This window comes from Phoenix dactylifera, chromosome 12 (assembly GCF_051530095.1).
Source record: "Phoenix dactylifera cultivar Ajwa chromosome 12, Ajwa_hap1_PhDact_Kaust_v1.1, whole genome shotgun sequence".
Classification (NCBI taxonomy): domain Eukaryota; kingdom Viridiplantae; phylum Streptophyta; class Magnoliopsida; order Arecales; family Arecaceae; genus Phoenix; species Phoenix dactylifera.
In genome coordinates this window covers 25,399,487-25,418,588 of record NC_143201.1, presented here as the reverse complement: position 1 = coordinate 25,418,588, position 19,102 = coordinate 25,399,487, and the positions used below count along the sequence as shown (strand labels likewise).

General features: G+C 37.1%; 1 protein-coding gene across 4 annotated transcripts; it reads right to left on the bottom strand.

Annotated features, from left to right (window-relative positions):
- Window positions 1–11,044: 11,044 nt before the first annotated feature.
- On the bottom strand, window positions 11,045–18,741 carry LOC103713066 (mitochondrial import inner membrane translocase subunit TIM17-2-like). 4 transcript variants are annotated; one of them, XR_005513396.3, is made up of 3 exons: window positions 17,902–18,730; window positions 13,000–13,036; window positions 11,045–11,407 (listed from the first exon to the last, which is right to left on the bottom strand). XR_005513396.3 is itself a non-coding variant. In XM_089926620.1 (2 exons), exon 1 carries the CDS (start codon window positions 18,634–18,636, stop codon window positions 17,935–17,937), a length of 702 nt encoding a protein of 233 aa, XP_089782746.1. In that variant the 5' UTR covers window positions 18,637–18,741; the 3' UTR covers window positions 11,045–11,407; window positions 17,902–17,934. The 4 variants fall into 4 exon arrangements, 2 of the variants coding, with proteins under 2 accessions (XP_089782746.1, XP_089782747.1); XR_015972343.2 differs by having other exon boundaries at window positions 14,087–18,729; XM_089926620.1 differs by lacking the exon at window positions 13,000–13,036 and having other exon boundaries at window positions 17,902–18,741.
- Window positions 18,742–19,102: the final 361 nt, after the last annotated feature.

The following is a 19,102-nucleotide window of genomic DNA, read 5'->3' as shown; positions in this document are numbered from 1 at the left end:
CGAGAGAATCTTTGCTCTTTATTTTTTCCTTTAATGTTCAGATTTCTTTCTGGTTGGTAACATATATATGAACACTATTAATTTTGATGAATATTGTCCTTTGATTAGAGTGCACACAATGCTTATGTGCCCTAGTAGTGGGACATGTAAAACTGTTCCCCTAATCTTTGGCAACAAACTGGCAAATCAAATAAATCAAGCAAGTTTGAAATAGTTGTCCAATCCCCGAAACAGTAGAAATGGATAGAGAGAGAAAAAGAGAGAGTCCTATCGTCCGGGAGATTCATGCGGTCCACCAAATGATATGAGTTCTAATAAGAAAGATATGGAGAGAGAGAGAGAGAGAGATGGGAAGGGTCACCAATGATGGCATTGCATTAAGAGCAAGATGGATGGAAGCAGATGATCGTTATTATGCGAAGACAGACGCCTGACATAACTAACTAAAATCTCTAAATCCATGAAAGCAGCAACGGACGACTCGATAAATCACCAGAGGATCATCGTGATCTAATTAATAGCGCGCATGTGCTCTTTTTTCAAGAGCCGTTGGCCTCGACGACTTCTCCCCAATTCCTCGCCAACTCCCTCGGCGCCTCGCCCACACGGTCACACCCCACCTTGCGCAGGTTTCTCTCTCTCTCTCTCTCTCTCTCTCTCTCTCTCTCTCTCTCTCTCATGCACATACATACACACAAAATAAACGCTTGCTCTAAGGCATACGATCAATACAACCGGATCAGAATTTTGAATTTCATTTTTGTTTAGGAAAACGATTGGATTAGGATTGTGAACATGGCTTGAATTAATAAATTCATAACAGTTGTATGTATAACAGGCATTAGAATTAATGACGATTGGAATTTGCTCGTCATTCTATAACTAAAGTTGCAAATTTTTTTTGGCAAAATTCTCAACTTGGAATGGCCGCCATATGTATTGTTATTTGATCTTTTAGTTGTTTATTATATAAGAGCAAAAAATTATTTTGCTCTTTGCACGCGCGCACGCGGACATACAATTTGAGACATTTTGATGCAATTGACTCTCGAGAAAGCTAACACGAACGGAATTGAGCGACACTAACTGTATAGAAAGAATTTTGAAAAATCAAATTAACAAATAAAAGAGAAAGAACTAAGAACAACTTATGACTACTTGATTCTCGTGATAAACTGAAGCATATGGATAGAAAGAAACAAAAGAGTTTTTCAATTCCAAGCTAGGGCTCCCATGATAGCTCTAGAGGAAGCACTGTTTCTCTTCTCGAGTTGGACACAACTCTACTCCAGAGCAAGCAAGAAACCGATTTCGATCAGAGGTCCTAAATGCACTGAAAGAATGAAAAAAAAAAAGAGGGGGACAAGAGATGCTGAGACACAAACCAAAAGAGCCCAAGCTGAAATCAAGAAGAAGCTGAAGTCCTCACACAGAAACAGAAAAAAACCCAGAACTTTGCATGTAAACATGCATCTCAAACTTCATTATGTTACATGAGTAACGTCACACCACCTTTGTAAATATCAGGGGCCACCCTTGTCAAATGGCCTACTACCAACTTCTGCAAATACAATTACATCACCAATAAACTACCGGGTGGGTCACACCTCCCACTTCCATCAAAAAAAAAAAGAGAGCCTAGAAGCAAAACCTTCATCATTTTAATCTCAGCCAAATATATCTTGCGACCATCTAAATAACGAGTATGGTTTTGAAACATTGAAATGAGCTGTCAATTATTTATGTTGATTTATGGTTTTTTGAATATGCCACAAAAGCAAATAGATCACAAAAGTGACCCCAAAAATGCAATATTTATATCTAGTGCAAAATCACAATTTTCTCTCTATTGCAAAGCATGATTTTTTAGAATCTCGTGTATGATTATATGAATTTTGATGTTTCGAGATACTTTGGAAATTTAGATAATCCATGATTGAGGGATTTCTTTGAGAAGAGTTTCTTTAGTTTTGTCTCCAGCCACATCACTCATTTTCAGAATTCCATGTTACCATCTTTTTCTTAGAACTAAGCATTTCATTCTACAGTATATGCATGATTTTTAAAGTGATATTCAGGTTTCCCCAAACTGTAAGTAAGTCTATCCACTGCACAACCATTGTGGATCTAAACACATGCCTGATTCTCATATATTTTCCTTTTTTAAGCCATGGCATCCTTGTCAAATTAAGAATCCAAATCTATTCAAATCCAATTACAAGTACATGCATAATTCTAATTAAATACCATGATCAGCTTGTGGTGAACCTAAATAGATCCATGTTGGAATATCCCCAGTTGACATGGGCCATGGTCCAAGTCTGCTCTGATACCATTTATTACAATGCAGGTTCTCTTCTCAAAAAGCTAGCTAGAAAATATTATTTAAATTTCTTAGCCCTGTATAAGTACATAAGATATATGTAGTATATAGTTGATATGGAACTAAACACACATCTGCACGAATTTTTGCATAACAATCAATTTCTATGTAAAATTAACTTCAAATTCTTGCTTCAGTTCTAAATAGTTGAATATTAACCTCAATTTATATTGTCACACCAACTGGAACCTGGCCGGCTTTTCAGGGTCATAATCATCATGTTGATAAGAATATCTGTGGCCATCGGCCAGTATTGTTTTTATTTTTAATTGCACTACGTCAACCTTTAAAATTAGAATGGTGCTGCATATCTTGTTTAAAACAATGAAGGTAAAGAAAAAAACGAAAAAAAAAAAAGCCATTTGGATGCTTAAAAGTTCCCAGCCACATTAAAGCACGTCCGGCGCTTCTTAGATTTTTACTAGTTTAGTGAAAAATATAGCACCAAAGATTGTAAGTTCATTGAATGAAATGGTGAATTTCAGAGAGATGATGATGAAAAAAGTCGCATTCCATTACCCTATTGATAGTTATCTAGAGCGAACAAAGCTTACTTATATACTATTCAGACCAATTTAAATAATTACGCAAATAAAGCGAATCCTAACTAAAGAGTGTAGGCCATACTGATATGATAACATTTAACTAAGACAGCACTGAACCGGCCCTCAAAGATATACCGACACTAGTGGAAAAGGTAGTATCTGCTATGAAGCTCCCCAACTATAAAATGCCACCCCCTCTCCTTAAGAAGTAGAAGCCACCACGACTGAAAAGGCTGAACAACCTATGAGCTGCGCTTGTTTAGATTATGATAGGAACTTCCACGAGCTATTGGGGTTTTGTTAGATGCCCCTTTGCACCCTGTGATCACAAAGCAAATTCTTCATTCCTCCCCACCAAACTAAGTTATCATGTTTGACTTAAACAACAGCATCTTCGTGGCCTAAGAAATGTAAAATAGAAGGGTGAAGTGGCTAGTGAGCACCTTTCCACACCTATATACGGTTTTTGGAAAAGCCTACTCCCTTTGTCTACTTGGCTGAGTGGGTTGGATGAACCACGAACCAAAGAATGTCTGTCCTTTTTCTCTCTCTCTCTTTTAACCTCAGGTTCAGGGTGAACTCAAAAAAATTTGAAATCTTTGAGCTTTAGAATGCTCGAGTTTAAGCATGAAGAAAGCGACCAACTTTGAAGATACCTTGCATCCACCCAAAAGCGAAAACATTCTTTGGGACTACCGGGGAGCCGCACCAAGTGCGTTAGGTACAGAGGCGTAAGCGTGGCCCGCAGCGTAGCCCTCGGCGATGCATGGCATGTCATCTCGGAGCGGGATGTGCCGATGAGTCCTTTATCCTTGTTCCCGGCATGTCTGCATAAGTAAAACTATGGAGGACCCACGTACCAGGTCGCCCTTCACTTAATTACCTGTCCGACGTCCGGTCCAATCCATGGAGACATGATTATGCCACGTTGGAGTCCATCCATGCCATCTCATTGCCACGTCCGATCGGGTGACATGGTGGGTGCTTCGTAGCTAAGAGAAGTTTCAAGGAGCTTATGGATCGCTAGTATGTTCTTTTGCAGCAGGGTGCTTCAACTTTGCTGTTGTACCATTTTTTTTCTACAACATAAAGTGATCATTAAATGACATGCTCATACGGCGATGGGTGCACTTCTGATGTCTTTATCTAAATGGATTCAAAGTCTTACGGTGATATCTCTACTATATTTGTGAACAATAGCAGCAGCAGCAGCAATAGCAATAAAAGCAGCAGTAGCAACAATAGTTGTGTAGCAATACTATACTAAAAAAAAAAATTAACTTGTTTTACTTACATCAAAGAGAGTCCTTATCTTTTACTACTAGAGCTTTAGAAAGTTTTTGCAGTTTAAACTGAGTGGTCCGGGTGAGAGAAAACATGTCATATCTTGATGTCAATTTTCTTACAAAGTGTCTGGATGGTAGATAATGGGCTGCAAATGATTTGCTGATCAAGAATGATTGACCGATGAATATAGCCGATTTGTGTGTGTGTGTGTGGCTTTTGAGAAAAAACTATACTATATAATTCTCTCAATACTCCCTATTTAACAATGCCATTATTTAGCATATTACTACTATTATTGTACACCAACACTTCAAAAATATACCTCCAGTAGTGATATAATTGACATTGATATTATTATATAATATTTATCACTTTTCAAATTGGGATGGAAAAGACTTACATGACTAATCTTCTAATCAAAGGAAATTCAAGAGAGATAAGTATTTGCTCCAAGCCTCATCAATAGAATAAAAACATAAATTCTTAATTGGAATTAGCCAACAAGCAGAAATCACCACAGCTGGAAACAAGTTGTTATCTTTTCTGCATTGAACAAACTTCCATATTTTGCTTTTGTACTTTTCACTACTGGCAATCTCCTTAAACGTCTCTTGACATAAGTCGCAGGCAAAGTAGCCTGGAGAATGAGGTAACTTGAAATAAAATCGCGTAGCCAGAAACCAGAGATTAACTCAATCGCCCATATCGTGATCTAAGAACTTAAATATTGTGATATGATGCAGTTTCATCAGAGAGTGGTGATTTAAGTGCTTGCTTGGCTGGAAGAAAGGCTCGTACGGTACACTTAAAAAAAGTGAAACGCATGATACGTGTATGTAATGGAAGCCAACTTTAGTTTTTTTTAAAAAATGGAGGCCGATGCTAAGCTCAAAGCTAGTATACGGCCTAGTTTGCAGGATATATAGGGTGGGTGACCTTTGTAAGTACAATAAGTTAGTTGGCCGTAGACAATGTTTTTAAATTAAAAAGCATAACAATAACAATAATAATAATAATAATAATAATAATAATAATAATAATAATAATAATAATAATAATAATAAAAGTCGATGTTTGATTTTATATTAGACATTGGAGCATTCATTTTTTGTCGAGATATAAACGACAAAATATTTATTTGGCAATATGTTTATTTGAACTATTGGATTTAGACCTACTCTTTTATATATGTATGTATGTATGTATGTATGCACTTACATGGGCGTGGAATAAATTAAAAAAAAAAAAGAAACTTGAAGGGAAGAAACAATGCACATCAAACTTTCAAAATAATAATAATATTAATAATAAGATAGGTACATGCAAATAATAAATAGCTCTTGCTAACATCAAACTCAACTAGATTAGTATGTATAATTTTTAATCTCAATCAAAAGCCAATTTTTGGTTCCATCTCTTCTAGATAAAAGAGAATGTGGAACAATTTTAGGGGATCTAAGCAAAGTGAAAAAAAATAAATTCCTCACTGTAGATTTCAGAAAAAGAATTCTCGCATAAACTCTTATAACTGAAGCAAAATCGCATGCAGATATGCGCATCAATTGAAAATTGCATGGTGTATCATGCAGTTACAATTCCCAAAGTTGACTAGCACCTAATTAAGCAAACTTAAAAACCTTCATATTTACAAAGAGACATCAAATTTTTTTTGTTGAAACAATTACTATCAAATTTTCAAAATCACCAACTTATCTTCTTTTCTCTGCATTATTCTTCTTCCCCTAACACTAGGACTGATCATATAACTCAAGAAGTGGTGATCTATATGTTCACCAATAAATAGGTGGCCTTAATAGGGGATTTAACAAAGCTCTTTGGAAGGACCCTATGAGCATTCCTCGAAATGAGTGTGCCCTGCAGTTGATCTGCCTCATCGTCGGATATGTATAGTTTAAAAAATTTCAGATCTTTCCAAACTGGAATGCTATGGGTGCGAAGCAAGAATGCGCCATCATATTCTTTAGTCCATTAATTATCCATGCTTAGATCCACTTGTGAAGCAATATAACTTCAATTCAAGCCCAACAGATTAAGAAAAATATTATTATCAGTAGTAATGATCCTTCTCTTTCTTAAATGGAGATCTCTTTTTATAGCACTTATCCTAAGGAAATCATTAGTTAAATTTAAAATATATTATTCCTCAAATCCTAATCCCACCTTTGTATTAATAATTTTTGTTTTATGCATAGGAAAGCATTGTTCTGTAATCACTTCAATGATTGTTATATCTTTCAATATAGTTAGTGGAAAGTTAGCTTTCTTAAAACCTTTTCCTAATATCAAATTACTTCAAGGTTCCTTGAACATCAATTGTTCTCAACAATGTGTCAAGTTGAGAAAGCTATGTTGTAGTAAAACATCACCAAGCTGTGTGGAGTCTTTATAAAGTTGAGCCTGAATTCTGAAAAGATTCAGATAAACTTAAAGTAGAATCTAACGTTCTTATCCCTACCTCTCTCTCTCTGCCCCCCCTTCTTATATCTCCTCATGGCAAAAGTAGGACATAGAATTCATTCTGCATCATTTCTTCCACTTCTCGTGAGCTTTTTGCAAGGAAGAGATCGAGAGGAGTAGATCCCGGAGGGTCAAGTTCTTATAATACAGGAATTGAAAGGACGATTAGAGTCATGGGGGGGCATGACTTTTCCATGATTTGTAAGTGCTTCTGCTTTGTGGCAATATCCTTTTCATGATGCAAAATTAAGGAGGAAGTATAGCACTAAAATCAGAGAACATTCTACTTGTACTTCCTCCATAAAAGACACCTGATAAACAATAAAACAACTCCACTTGTACTAATTTTGATTTAGGCGGTTCCTTCTAGATGTGGAATGAGAGGATGGAAGAACCTATTAGGCTCCAATTGATCGAAATAAAAATAAAGCATTGTTAGGTAGAAGTTAGTCTAACTTTAGATATCTAGGAAATTAAAACTAAGATGGTGGGAGAGGGTTGGCACCTCTCCATCCCACTATAGCAAAATATAAATGGCCACGTAAAGAATAACTACTACAAAGGGCGGGATTTAGATCGATGCATATGTAATGGCTTTCGTGTGAAGGGAGGTTAGTGCGCATGCAAACACCACAGGCGTCCGCCCAAGAATCTTTGGCTGAAAGGAAACCAAAATAATCTATTTCATTGGAGCGAGAATGCATTGGAAATTAAAATAGACTTCATCGCCACCAGAACAAAGAAGTTTTTCTTCCCTTCTATTTTTCATTTTTTTTTTCCTGAGAGCAATCCAAAGTTAACAAGAAGAATATATGGAATCATGAATTGCTTCAATTACAAAATAATGTAGTGTGTTAGTTGAAATGGTTGATAATTTTTTTTTTGATGGGGAAGTAGCCCTTAAAGAGAAACGACTTCCCCATAAAGTATGATGAGAAAGTAGCTTGCCTTTAAGTGGTTTCAGACGGGAATCACTTCAAATTTCTGCCCCATGGATCAGACCACGTAGGCATCTTGCAAGGACTTCCCTTGGCATGATGTCTTGCATGACATCAGGACTCACAGACATGGTTATGTCGGCAGTGGGCAGGCCCAAAGGGGATGGTTACGTTGTCCTGACTTTACTGACGTCATTCTAGCAGGTCCGTTTATTGTAATGGAACTAAGAGGATAAAGAAAGAGATTAAATAGATATAGAATAATCAAGAAATTCTAAGAGTGGCAAAGAGAAATAATTGCTCGACCATCTCTATTGTTTTTCCCTGGATATATATAATTTTATAGAACACAAATTCCATAATTTATGTGATAGCTAGAAATACAAATCTTATAATTTTAGAAATAGCTATAAGATCTATACAATGATAGAAGCCAATGATGATTATGGAGAGATGAAAATGCTCGTCCCTAATAAATATATGAGAAAAAGAATCCATAATTGTAGAGAATGCAAGTGTGGAAATGGATCTCAATAATTATGGAGAAATAAGAGTATACATACCTGGCTAGGTTGTCAAATATGTACTACCAGTACAATTATTTTTTTGTAGATCTCAATGATTATAGAGAGATGAGAGCAAACATGAGGTTGCTTAATGGGCATTACCTGTAAAACCGTTCTTTCATAGACTTCTTTTTTTTTTCAAGCTTGGAGTTCATGTAATTTGTAGTAGTGTCTGATTCTAATTCCAGTTCATCGATCTCAAGTTTTGAAGTACTAGCTTGGTCAATAGCCTAGAAGACCAGTAACAGATATTAGTCCTTTTTAGATCAAAGGAGGTCATGTTGAAAGGTGAGTGTAGGTACTGGACTAGTGACTAGTTCAAGGACCATGCGTGCAAGTGTACATTTCTTTATTAACCGATTCTGGTAGCACTTTAGGTTTCATTTGTCATTGAAGGAGAAGATGCTGACATCTCATGAATGCTAGAGCATCTCTGTACCAACATCTTCTAAATTCGCTTTTTAAACCAGATGGAATTAAGAAATGGAAATCAGCTTATAAAAAGGAGCTTCAGTTAGGTTACAGATCGATCTAACAAACTTTCTTGGTTCGGAGCACCGATAGCTACCATATGTGGCGACTAACAACTGCTTCTCCTATCCGAGCATGCGTGCAACAAAAAAAAAACGAACTTAGATATCTAAACACACACCCGCATGAGTTCTCACGTACTCTATGCATTGAAGCCTTAAAGCCCCCATAGACATGCATTTAAGCCTTAAAGCCCACATAAACATGAATTGCAGTATCATCAGGTCATGGGTTTGGTTTTCTCTAATATCATTTGTAATAGTACAGAATCTCGCCCAAAAAAAAGTAGCTAGAAAATGTTATTTGGATTTTTTGATTCTGTATAAATATCCAAAATCTATTCAGTACATAGCAGATGTGGGACTAAACACAAGTCTATGTGAATCTTCACAGTTGCTACAAAGGAGATCATCAAAAGAGCATAGGCTTGGTACCAACCTATATGCTTCTCTCTAATGGGTGCCTCAGCCATAATTTAGCATAGGTTCCAGCAACCATGATTCATGCAGCATAAATGCCGACTCTGCATGCTAAGTAGCATGGAACAAGTTGGATGCGGACAAAGTGTAGCAGGTCGGTGTTATCCTCCTCATGGCAGAGGTCTGAGAAGATTCCAAGAGCTAGTGGAGATTGAGTTTCGGGGGCCAAAATATAAGCCCAGCGGTGAGATGTAGCCTGACAAAAGATTATGGAGAGACAAGCATATCAAAGTATGGGGTGGTTAGATCCAGCAGCTGATACTAGCTGCTTGTCCTTCGGTGCAAAAGTTGTCTAGGTGAGGCTTCCATTCTTTAGAACTAGATTCGGCTACAGGCACAGACCTCATATTTGCCCAAAAATTGGAAAAAGAAGAAGAAAAAAAGGTGTGACATAGATGTCCTAATAGAATTGTTAGTGCCGAGCTTCGCTCGAATGAGGACACCAGTAAGCAATCACTGGTCGGAAGAACATTGATGTTAATGAGATAATTCATTTGGTCTATCTTTGTTTAAGAGTTTTATATCAAAAAAAAAATCTTTCTTTAAGAGTTCTGGTTTAATCTGATTATGTCCAGTATCCATAAACACAACCAAGTTCATGATGAACATCTAAGCCTAGAATTTTGCTTGCCTCCAGTATATCTATCACATCATTTTAGGCCATAGAAGCCTCTTCCATAGATCTTGACAAATCAAGGCAACCGATACATCTAGATCTAGTAATTAATATGCTTATACCTCGCATAAACAATAATGCAGATTTCAAATCCTTCAGTCCAACACCTTCAATCAATTCCTGCTTCTCTTGCAATTTTTTTTCATGACAGTGACTAGATGAATGTAATTGTTTGGTCACTGATGAGTGATGACCTCTTAAACAAGAAAAAAATTAAAAAATGACAGAGATAAAAATCATTCTTGTTAATAAATTTCCAGAAGATACCAGATGATGGCTTACTTCAAACTCTCACGCCGCATGCAAGCAAACCAACTGTATCAAGGTCTCAAAAACAGAGTCAGGCCCTACTTCAGCATCCTTCAACGCCATTGTGTCAAGATATTTCCAGAAATTCGCATCAACCCATGCGATTTGACAGTTCCAATGAAGTTACGTATACTAGAGCTATGTCAGCCTCTCAGCAACATGAAAAAGAAACGGTGGACATGGGTTTCAATATGGTCATAATACACCAAATCAACTTCATTCCAAAATCCTCCATGAACTTTTGTTGGATGCCCCTCATTAAGGCCAACCTTTTTAAGGACGGTAGGGTAGGTAAAGAAGCAATGATAAGAGCCAGACTTCTTGTTGAAAGATCATCTCCACAAGAAACACAAGATATTTTCAGGAACCATCCGCTCATTTAGATCACCTTGTCATTCTAATAAAGATTTCTGAGACTATCATAGCAGTTCTGCCTCAGGATTCCACTACCACTTTGTACAACTTAGGTTTCAACCCTTGAATATTGCTTCTAATAATAGACGAACAAAGTAGCTCATCACCCAAGCATCTCAAAGTGTGACACAGGACTCCACTATCATTTCAGATAGAGATTTCTGCTCCCAAGTCATATAGGCAATTCAATGCAAAACAAAGGTGCAAAGCATATAAATAGTACAGTGAGATTCGCCTTTATTTTTGAACAAACCACACATGCTCAAAGGCTAGCTCTTCAAGATTTTGGTTTCCCACGATTTGATGCCAATGGCGAAGGGTCCCTGCTCACTAAGAAAGTTAGCTCAAGAATAGTGATGAATCTCACAACTTCTTGGTGTTGCAGCAGCAGTGGTACTTCCATTGAACTTGAGGGGTCAGAACACAACAGAGCCACTCTTATGAACTTGCAAACTCGCCCTTAATGAATATTAACTATATAGGATCCAGATACAGGCAAAAACAAAGCTTCAATTTTAGTTTATCCTCCCAGTATACAACACAAATAACAAACTGTTGTACATATGCTAAACCTAAAGAGTATCTAAGGACATTAAAAATGTAGCCACCATACAAACAAATATTAAGAGGTAGAGATGCAGGAGGCAGCTCATTTTATGTAATTTAATATTAAGTTAAAGTGCTTCTATTATCTGTTTTTGGATAGTTTATGTAATATTAAGTTAATCTGGTTCTAATATCTCTTTTCAGATGCCTGATCCTCGACAAATACAGCTGTTTCATTATCTTGGATCAGATGCCCTACAAAACCAACATAAATGAAATCAGGAGGACAATTAATCCTCCTCTTACAGAAACTGAAATAAAAAATTACCACAAGAAATACAGACATCTACATCAATATATATGCTCTAGTAATTACTTGAACCATGAATGTTATTGGCCCTGTGCTAAACCACCAGAATCCCAAAATGTTTCTTGAATTCCAATAAAATGCAAGGCTAAATCATAGAGATTCATGGAAGTTGCCCGAGAGAGAGAGAGAGATTGCAGAACCAACCCTCAAAAAACATGCAGTAAATAGGTCATCACTATCCCTTATTTGCACTTGTAAACCAGATCTACACCGATGTTGCTAAAATTGAAAATTTTTATGACATGAAAGTAATGAACTAAAACACTTAGCTGATTGAAAGCATTATATCAAGATGAAATGTATATCAAGAAAAAAATACTGGAGGCAAGTTCAAATTTTGTCATTTGAATATATGCTCCTGAAAAAATAGTTTAATCAAAAGTGGGAAAGCTTTCAATACTTGAGCTTTAACTAACCAAGATTAACTGCTTGTTTCTACAGTCTTGTGAATCATAGTCATGGCCTATATTGTCAAGCCTGTCTCATTATTCTTTTTGATGATGTGTATGAATAAGCCAAATGACAGTATCAATAGGTGTAAGGACAGTTGAACCTCAATAAGTAAATAAAGTGTTTCTCATGTTAGCGTCATCTCTTGCTGCTCCAAGGGAGTACACCAGTACCTCCCTTATGAGTAAATGAAATACATGCCCATGTTAAAAATATCCCACAATCAAGAATCAGGATGAAGTTTCAATGTGGTATACCATCTTTAGCATGTCCCAGTTACAATAATAGGCTCAAAACAAGAGGCTTCAGCACATCCTAAAATCTCCACAATTTGCCAAAATTATGCTTCAGAATCATCCCCCTAAAGCTGAAAGGGCGTTTACTAGAAGATCAGCAAACAAATTTAGACTTAAAAGTACCCAAAGGTGAAGGGACTTCCAATGAGAAGGCATACCCCTATATTCAATTTCAAAACAGTTCTTAAAAACAAATTCCAAGTGATTTCCTTTTGCTCTATCAAAGGTATCAGGGCCAGCTGGAAAAGGGACACATAGAGGCATATCTCGAACTCGTGTACCACCCACATGAACAAAATATAACTTTTGAAGATACCTACAATTGAGAAAGCAAACCTGCCATGCCCCCTCCTTACTAATTTTTGCTGGACAAGATAGAGCAAGATATTCTTTCTCAAAGGGCAGAACATAGTTTGGGGGCTAACTTTTTGTTGACATCCAGTTGCAAGGATCTCCTCAGTCCTTCCCTGGACCTTTCTTAACTTGGAGCCCACAACAGGCCCCATTTAATGGGAAAGCTTTGAATGGGATTTTTTTCTACCACTAAAGAAGAATTGCAGATAAAAGAAAAAAAAAGAAGTTTTTAAATTGACCCCATGAGAAGTTTTAATTGCAGATCAAAAAAAAGAAGTATTTAATGGGCATCTTTTATTTCATGTGTAAAGTTGATGCATTTGAATGACGAATTAAAGGCCATGGAGAAGTACAGACAAAGCAAAACAATTAATTACCAGGATGATGGATATGCTTCTGCTCAACATGCAACCCCTATGAAAAAAATGCATTCAGTAACATACATAACCAAAACTGCTTCAGAATCAAAACTTCCAGAGATATTCATTTTTAGCCTTAAAAAGGATGAGAATATCATCTCCAGAAGGGAGATGAGAGAGTATAAACAATAAAACCACTCAACCCAAGTTCTTTTGCTAGACAAATGCCTAGTACAAAGAAGCATTAGGAAGAGAGGGGGGGGGGGGGGAGAGAGAGAGAGGAGGGATGGGTCACTATCCATCATTTTCTTAGATTTACTGTTTCAGAATTATTATCAGATTGGACTCTTGATATTTTTAAATGCTATTATATTGTTTGTTTACAGTCAAATTAATGTGTAAGGTCAAATCTTAGTCATGTTTTAAAGTGACTAGGAGTCCTGAATCATGTTCAAAGTGCCTGAATATTAATGCAAGATGGTTGACAAGTGTTTTAGGATTAAGAAATATCTGTTTTCCTCATAGTGTCTTGACTCTTGAATATGGGTTCAAGTAGAGTGAAATTTTTTATAAGAAAAAATTGTAGACTCCATATCATTCCTCCACTGTTCTCATTCCAGATTCTTCTTTTTTTTCTCTCTCTCTCTCTCTCTAATTATCATCTTCTACTTACTAATACTGAACCGTGAAGCTTATCATTACGAAGTGTACAATTGCTATCCCATGGTTTGCATTATTAGAACAAGTCGCCTTTTTTTCTGGATGGGCGAGCAATCTGGTTTCTTTGAGCAATGGAAATTTGTTCTATTAGGCTCAAGCAGAGATGTTTTCTACAAACTACACACATAGAGCCAAAGTGAAAAAGAATATTTGGATAGGTAGTTTGGAAAGCATTTCACCATATCATAAATAATGCTAATCAATAGCCTTGTATAAAGAAGCCCTCTTCATATGTAAGGAGGTGCTACAGAGCCTTCTGAAAGTTCTTCACATAACAATGAGGTGCGGCCATCTTTTTCTCAATCTCCCATGATTAAAAGGCTTCTTCCTGAAGATTTAGTAGTCCTACAGACTTGTATAAGAAATGGAGATATAACTGTCTTACCTCCTTCATATGAAAACCTTGAGATTCCAACATTGATGACCTCGAAGAGAATTAACATGATGCTGATGAATTTTATATTAGTACATCAAACATCTTATGGGGTTAAGTATTGTTAAATGTTATTATTGTAGAAATCTTGCACACAAAAAAAAGTGAGCTTCTTAATGAATTTTACAAAAACCATAAAAAAAAGGTGAAGGGATTTCCTTATAAACTGGCAGTAAGAACCTAAAATTTGCAGCAGATTACGGTTCTAATATGATTCTGAAATCTCAAGTGCCATTAACCCACCCTTCTATATACCAGATTGTGAAGATCCTTTCTTGAAAGGAGATATATTGGACCCTTATGTATTTTAGTTCCATATATTCCTAGACAAATAAGGTTTAGCAAAGCATGGCAAGTTGGTGAAATACATGCAGTAGAAGCTTAAGCAAACAATTATATGCATAGCTTTCAAGTTTCAAATCATGTTATCTTTTAATCATGGAAAAGGTTCTTAAATACTCTGAGGTTGCATTTATTTTTCAAGTCCATTAACCAACCCAAACCAAACCCACCCCTCCATATACCAGATCAAAAAGACTTTTCTTCAAAGATGATATTGTTAGACCCTTACTAATTCTGGTTCCAGATATTTCTAGACAGATGAGGTTCAGCAGAGAATGACAACTTGGTGAATTTATCTAGTAGAAGCTTAGGGAACATATTGTGTCCAGTAGAAGCCTAGGGAAACAATAATATGCATAGCCTTCAATCTTTTATCTTCTGATCGTGGAAAGATTATTGCATACTCTATATTTGTATTTATTTTCAAGAAGATTCGGAACCATTTTGTATAGTCCGAGATAAGCCTGAGGTTTAGATTATTGTAGCAGAACCTAATTGTATGGAAAAATAAATATCTTCTACCTTATTATATTTTTCAAATAAATCTTATCTAGAGATGATGGATGAATTAGGGCTGAAAGCAGGTAATCAATTCTTGGATTTAATTGGACTGCAACTCTATAAGAGAATGTGCAAAATCTCAGGACTAGTGAAGGCTGAAAAGTTTAAAACTTTCCTTAATTTTTCATTATGGAAGCAAGATGATTAAAAGATGAGAGAAATTTTGTGTGAATTTGGGGTAGATGTCTAGGTGCATGCAACCTTTAGTAATCTTCCCATACTTCCTTAAACTCTGATTCAAATGATTCAACGTTGGAAAGCCAATTTGAAAAGCATTTTAGCTACCAATAATGCTAGAATCTTCAGCATATCTAAACATTCACTTCTTGATGAAGCAACAGTTCTTGTTTAAGGACAAACTATGACCTACTTTCGCTGGTTGTTCCTAAGACTAATATGCGACTTCTTCTTCACCTCAGCTTATTTTTCTTGTATTCAAAGTTGCATAATATGCTACAGAACCTCAAAAGCCTCGAGCTAACCTTGAAATTGCAAGACCCTAGAATCAACAAAATAAAATCATATTCCATACTAAATAACTTCTCAACCTAAACAATAACTAAAGAATGATTTGTCAAAATTAAGGAGTACGATAAGTATAACCCATTGTCTCCTGATAACTTGACCCAATTTAATCAGATAACCAATCAACTAAAGAATAACCGAAATCCAACTAGATTAAAGATTCGAATGATCAATTTGGAAACCCAAGACAATCCAACTTCATATTAGGCTTAAGATTCAGAAGTAAGTGATGGGAATGAGACAGAAGAAGGCAACATATGGAGTTTACAGCAGAATGGGGATGGGTGAAAGGTTGGGGTGAGGGTAAAGAGAAGTAATGTATGTGTGAGAGAAAAAGGGCGATATAGGTGGTTAGTGGTCAGCAGAGGAGGCCAAGGGTAGAGGGGTAAAGGTGAAAGAAATGAGGGTTAGTTGGGATTTGAGAGTGCTAGTGACGGTGGATACTAGACAACTAGGGTTTTCACCTTTTGTAAATAATATTATATGCAGTTGTTAAATCATACCATAAATCAAGTAGGGTCATTACTAGATCGAGTTGACTGCAACTCAAATACAGTCAAATTAATATTTGGGTTATCGTATCGGGTCATTATCAGATCATGTAGGTTAAAAGTATTAACCCAATCTTGTCAAAACTCAGTACTTTGACAGGCCTAATCTCCAACAACCAAGATCCTTGCTGATGTCATTTCATTGTGAAGATCAGACAAATTTATTACGCCTCCACCACACCTCTTTTAAGTTGCATCACTTTATTAAACCATGTTATCTTGCAAGGGATCATGTCTATGATGCACGGGAGACTTGCATTATATTCCCCTCATCAAAAGGGTCTTTATATTCTTCTAGACGATGAGGAGGAATATACGAGTTTAAGGTAAGGGTCTCAAGGCATAAAAGAGACATCATCAACCACAAGTTTGGAATCTTGCCATAGATCTACAAATTTGAAGAAATTCTCCAGTGTAAGTCTGTAATATGTTCCTCAGAAACTTGCATCTTTCTGCAATTCTTCCAATGAAGACTTTATGATGCATGGAAGAATAATTCATCTTGATGGACATGGGTCCTCTTTAAATTAAGATCATTATGAATGATAAGAGCTAACACATTTTTTTCCTCTTGAGCTATGAAAACATGGAGAAGGTAGAATGACACAGCCTAATGTTTTTTTACTTCCTTACTCCAACCATGTAATAGTCCTTATAAAGAGATTGCAAGGAGAAGAAACTACAGAGCAAAAGGCCTTCTAAATCTAAACCTACTCTCCAACCATGTAATACTCCTTATATAGAGATTGCAAGGAGAAGAAACTACAGAGCAAAAAGCCTTCTAGATCTGGACCCTTGAATTCACATCCATCTATTCCTGCTTCACACTAAGGTAACCAAAAAGGCCTAAAAATGTTATCGAACTAATGCTAAACTCCCATGTAAAACGCGTATGACATGAAAAAGGCAAGGCAAAGAAAAGATTTCAGTCTCATGTTCTAGTGTGCCGACCCACATCTGACACAATACATATTGCGTCATGCTAGCACTTGGCATGCACTAGCACAGAAACATGCCAAATGTTGGCGCATGGTCAACAGCATCCTAGTGCTGCATGTGAATAAAGCATTAGATCAATATGTACTAGTTCCAAGCATGCCCCTAGCTGATGTCTTTGTTAGTTGCATCAGTTCATTATTTTTTTCAAGTCTAAGCAACCTTCTAAAGTGTGTTCAAGTCTTCTAATCTATGTTTCAATGTAGAAAAACCTCGATCCATTGACAAGCTTATTTGATAAGCTCTCTGGGGATAATAGCCCATCCTTATATTTAAAATAAGCTTTTCGTAAAGCAGTCTATCCACTATTGCTAATTTGCAAGACAGGCTAATAGCTTATGTGACTTGTTTCATCCTATAGTCAAGAATTTATACTAATTGTTTGCAGAGGCCAAGAATCTAATCTCGTTCTGTGATAAATGCCTTTTAGGATGCTTAAAATGCAATGGCCACAACTGATCATTGTTATTACTTCAATGTTAGTTAAGCAAACAATTTGTGTAGCACAATACAGTACGCATATGAGAAATTGTTCAGAATAAACAAAAAGCAAAAATGAAAGCATAAGATAAATATTTGTACTCAACTCCAACATACATCACTTCTTAATAAAGCAAATCAGTCAGATGATTGCAAGAAAAGAACTCATCGGCCAGAAACGGAAATTGAAGACATCATTCAGTCTTCGATAAGCTTTGCACGTACAGTGATTTATAGGATTAAAATAAGTTTACCACCAACTGATTAGATATGCCTAATAGAACTTCGTATCAACAAAGATCTCAATTTTACCTCATACACAAATATAATTCCCGTTCCTTTGTTCTACTTGTACTCGAAAGTCGGGATCGGAGTGCTCGGCGTATCAAAACTCTCCAGAATCTCCGTTTTGCTTCCTCCACGTCCACTCTTCCCATCATCCTGCTTCTTCCCGTCTCCAAACCACCCTCCAAACCAAGAAGAGGAGGAGGAGGAAGAGGAGCCGGTGGTATCGTCAGCCATCGAGACAGTAGATTGGTATCCCATCTGGGGGATGCCGCCTCCAGCGCCGGCCATGGCGGGGACGTTGGGCGGCGGCATCATGAGGGCAGGGTCGGGGATGTTCTGGGGGGCGCTGACGAATCGGTTGAGCATGATGCCGGCGCCCTCGATGAGGGCGAGTAGGATGCCTCCGAAGAGGGCGGAGCGGGCGGCGGGGCCGGCACCCTGGCGCATCTGGAGGAACCCGCCGGTGGCGGCGCCGGCGACAATGGAGTTCCAGGGGTCCTCCTTCTGGCGGAGGTAGACCATGGAGCAGTCGAAGGCGGAGAAGAGGCCACCCCAGACGGCGAAGCTGCCGCCGACGCGGGGGGCGTTCATGCGGACGGCCTGGGCGCCGCCGGCGAGCCGCTCGCCGTTGGGCGAGTTGTAGAGGCCCTTGATGAAGTGGAAGGCCGACCCTCCCACCGCCCCCATCCCGAACGCCCCGCCGACGTCGTCCAGGATCCGGTCCGGGCACGGCTCGCGCGACGTCTCCGGCGTTCCCATACGGCCCAGACCGATCAACCAGCAACCAGACAAATGAAGAAATAGAGGAGAAACTGGAGAGAAAGAAAGGCGTCGGCGAACGCGGTATATAAATTAGGTTTTTTTGGCGTACACATCCTTCTAATGAAATTTGCATAAATATCTTTTTAATGAAATTAATCTATATATATATAATATTTATTTTTTGTGTCTGTGTTTTTACACATATGCCCATACCAGCAGCGCTGCTAAAAAATTAACGGTTTAAAATTTCAAATAATTGGAATACTGACAGATATATAAAAAAATATTTCATAAAGATATATATATATATATATATATATATATATATATATATATATATGTAAATAATACTTTATAAGGATATTCATATAATTTTTTATATTTAGAAAGTTTTATTTGTCTGCTTCTTAATATTTTTCATAAAAATATTATTTAAGAAAATAATTGATTCGGCAATTAAATA

Excerpts from the sequence above, each read along its gene's own strand:
- LOC103713066 (XM_089926620.1), bottom strand. The coding sequence starts at position 18,636 with ATGGGAACGCCGGAGACGTCGCGCGAGCCGTGCCCGGACCGGATCCTG.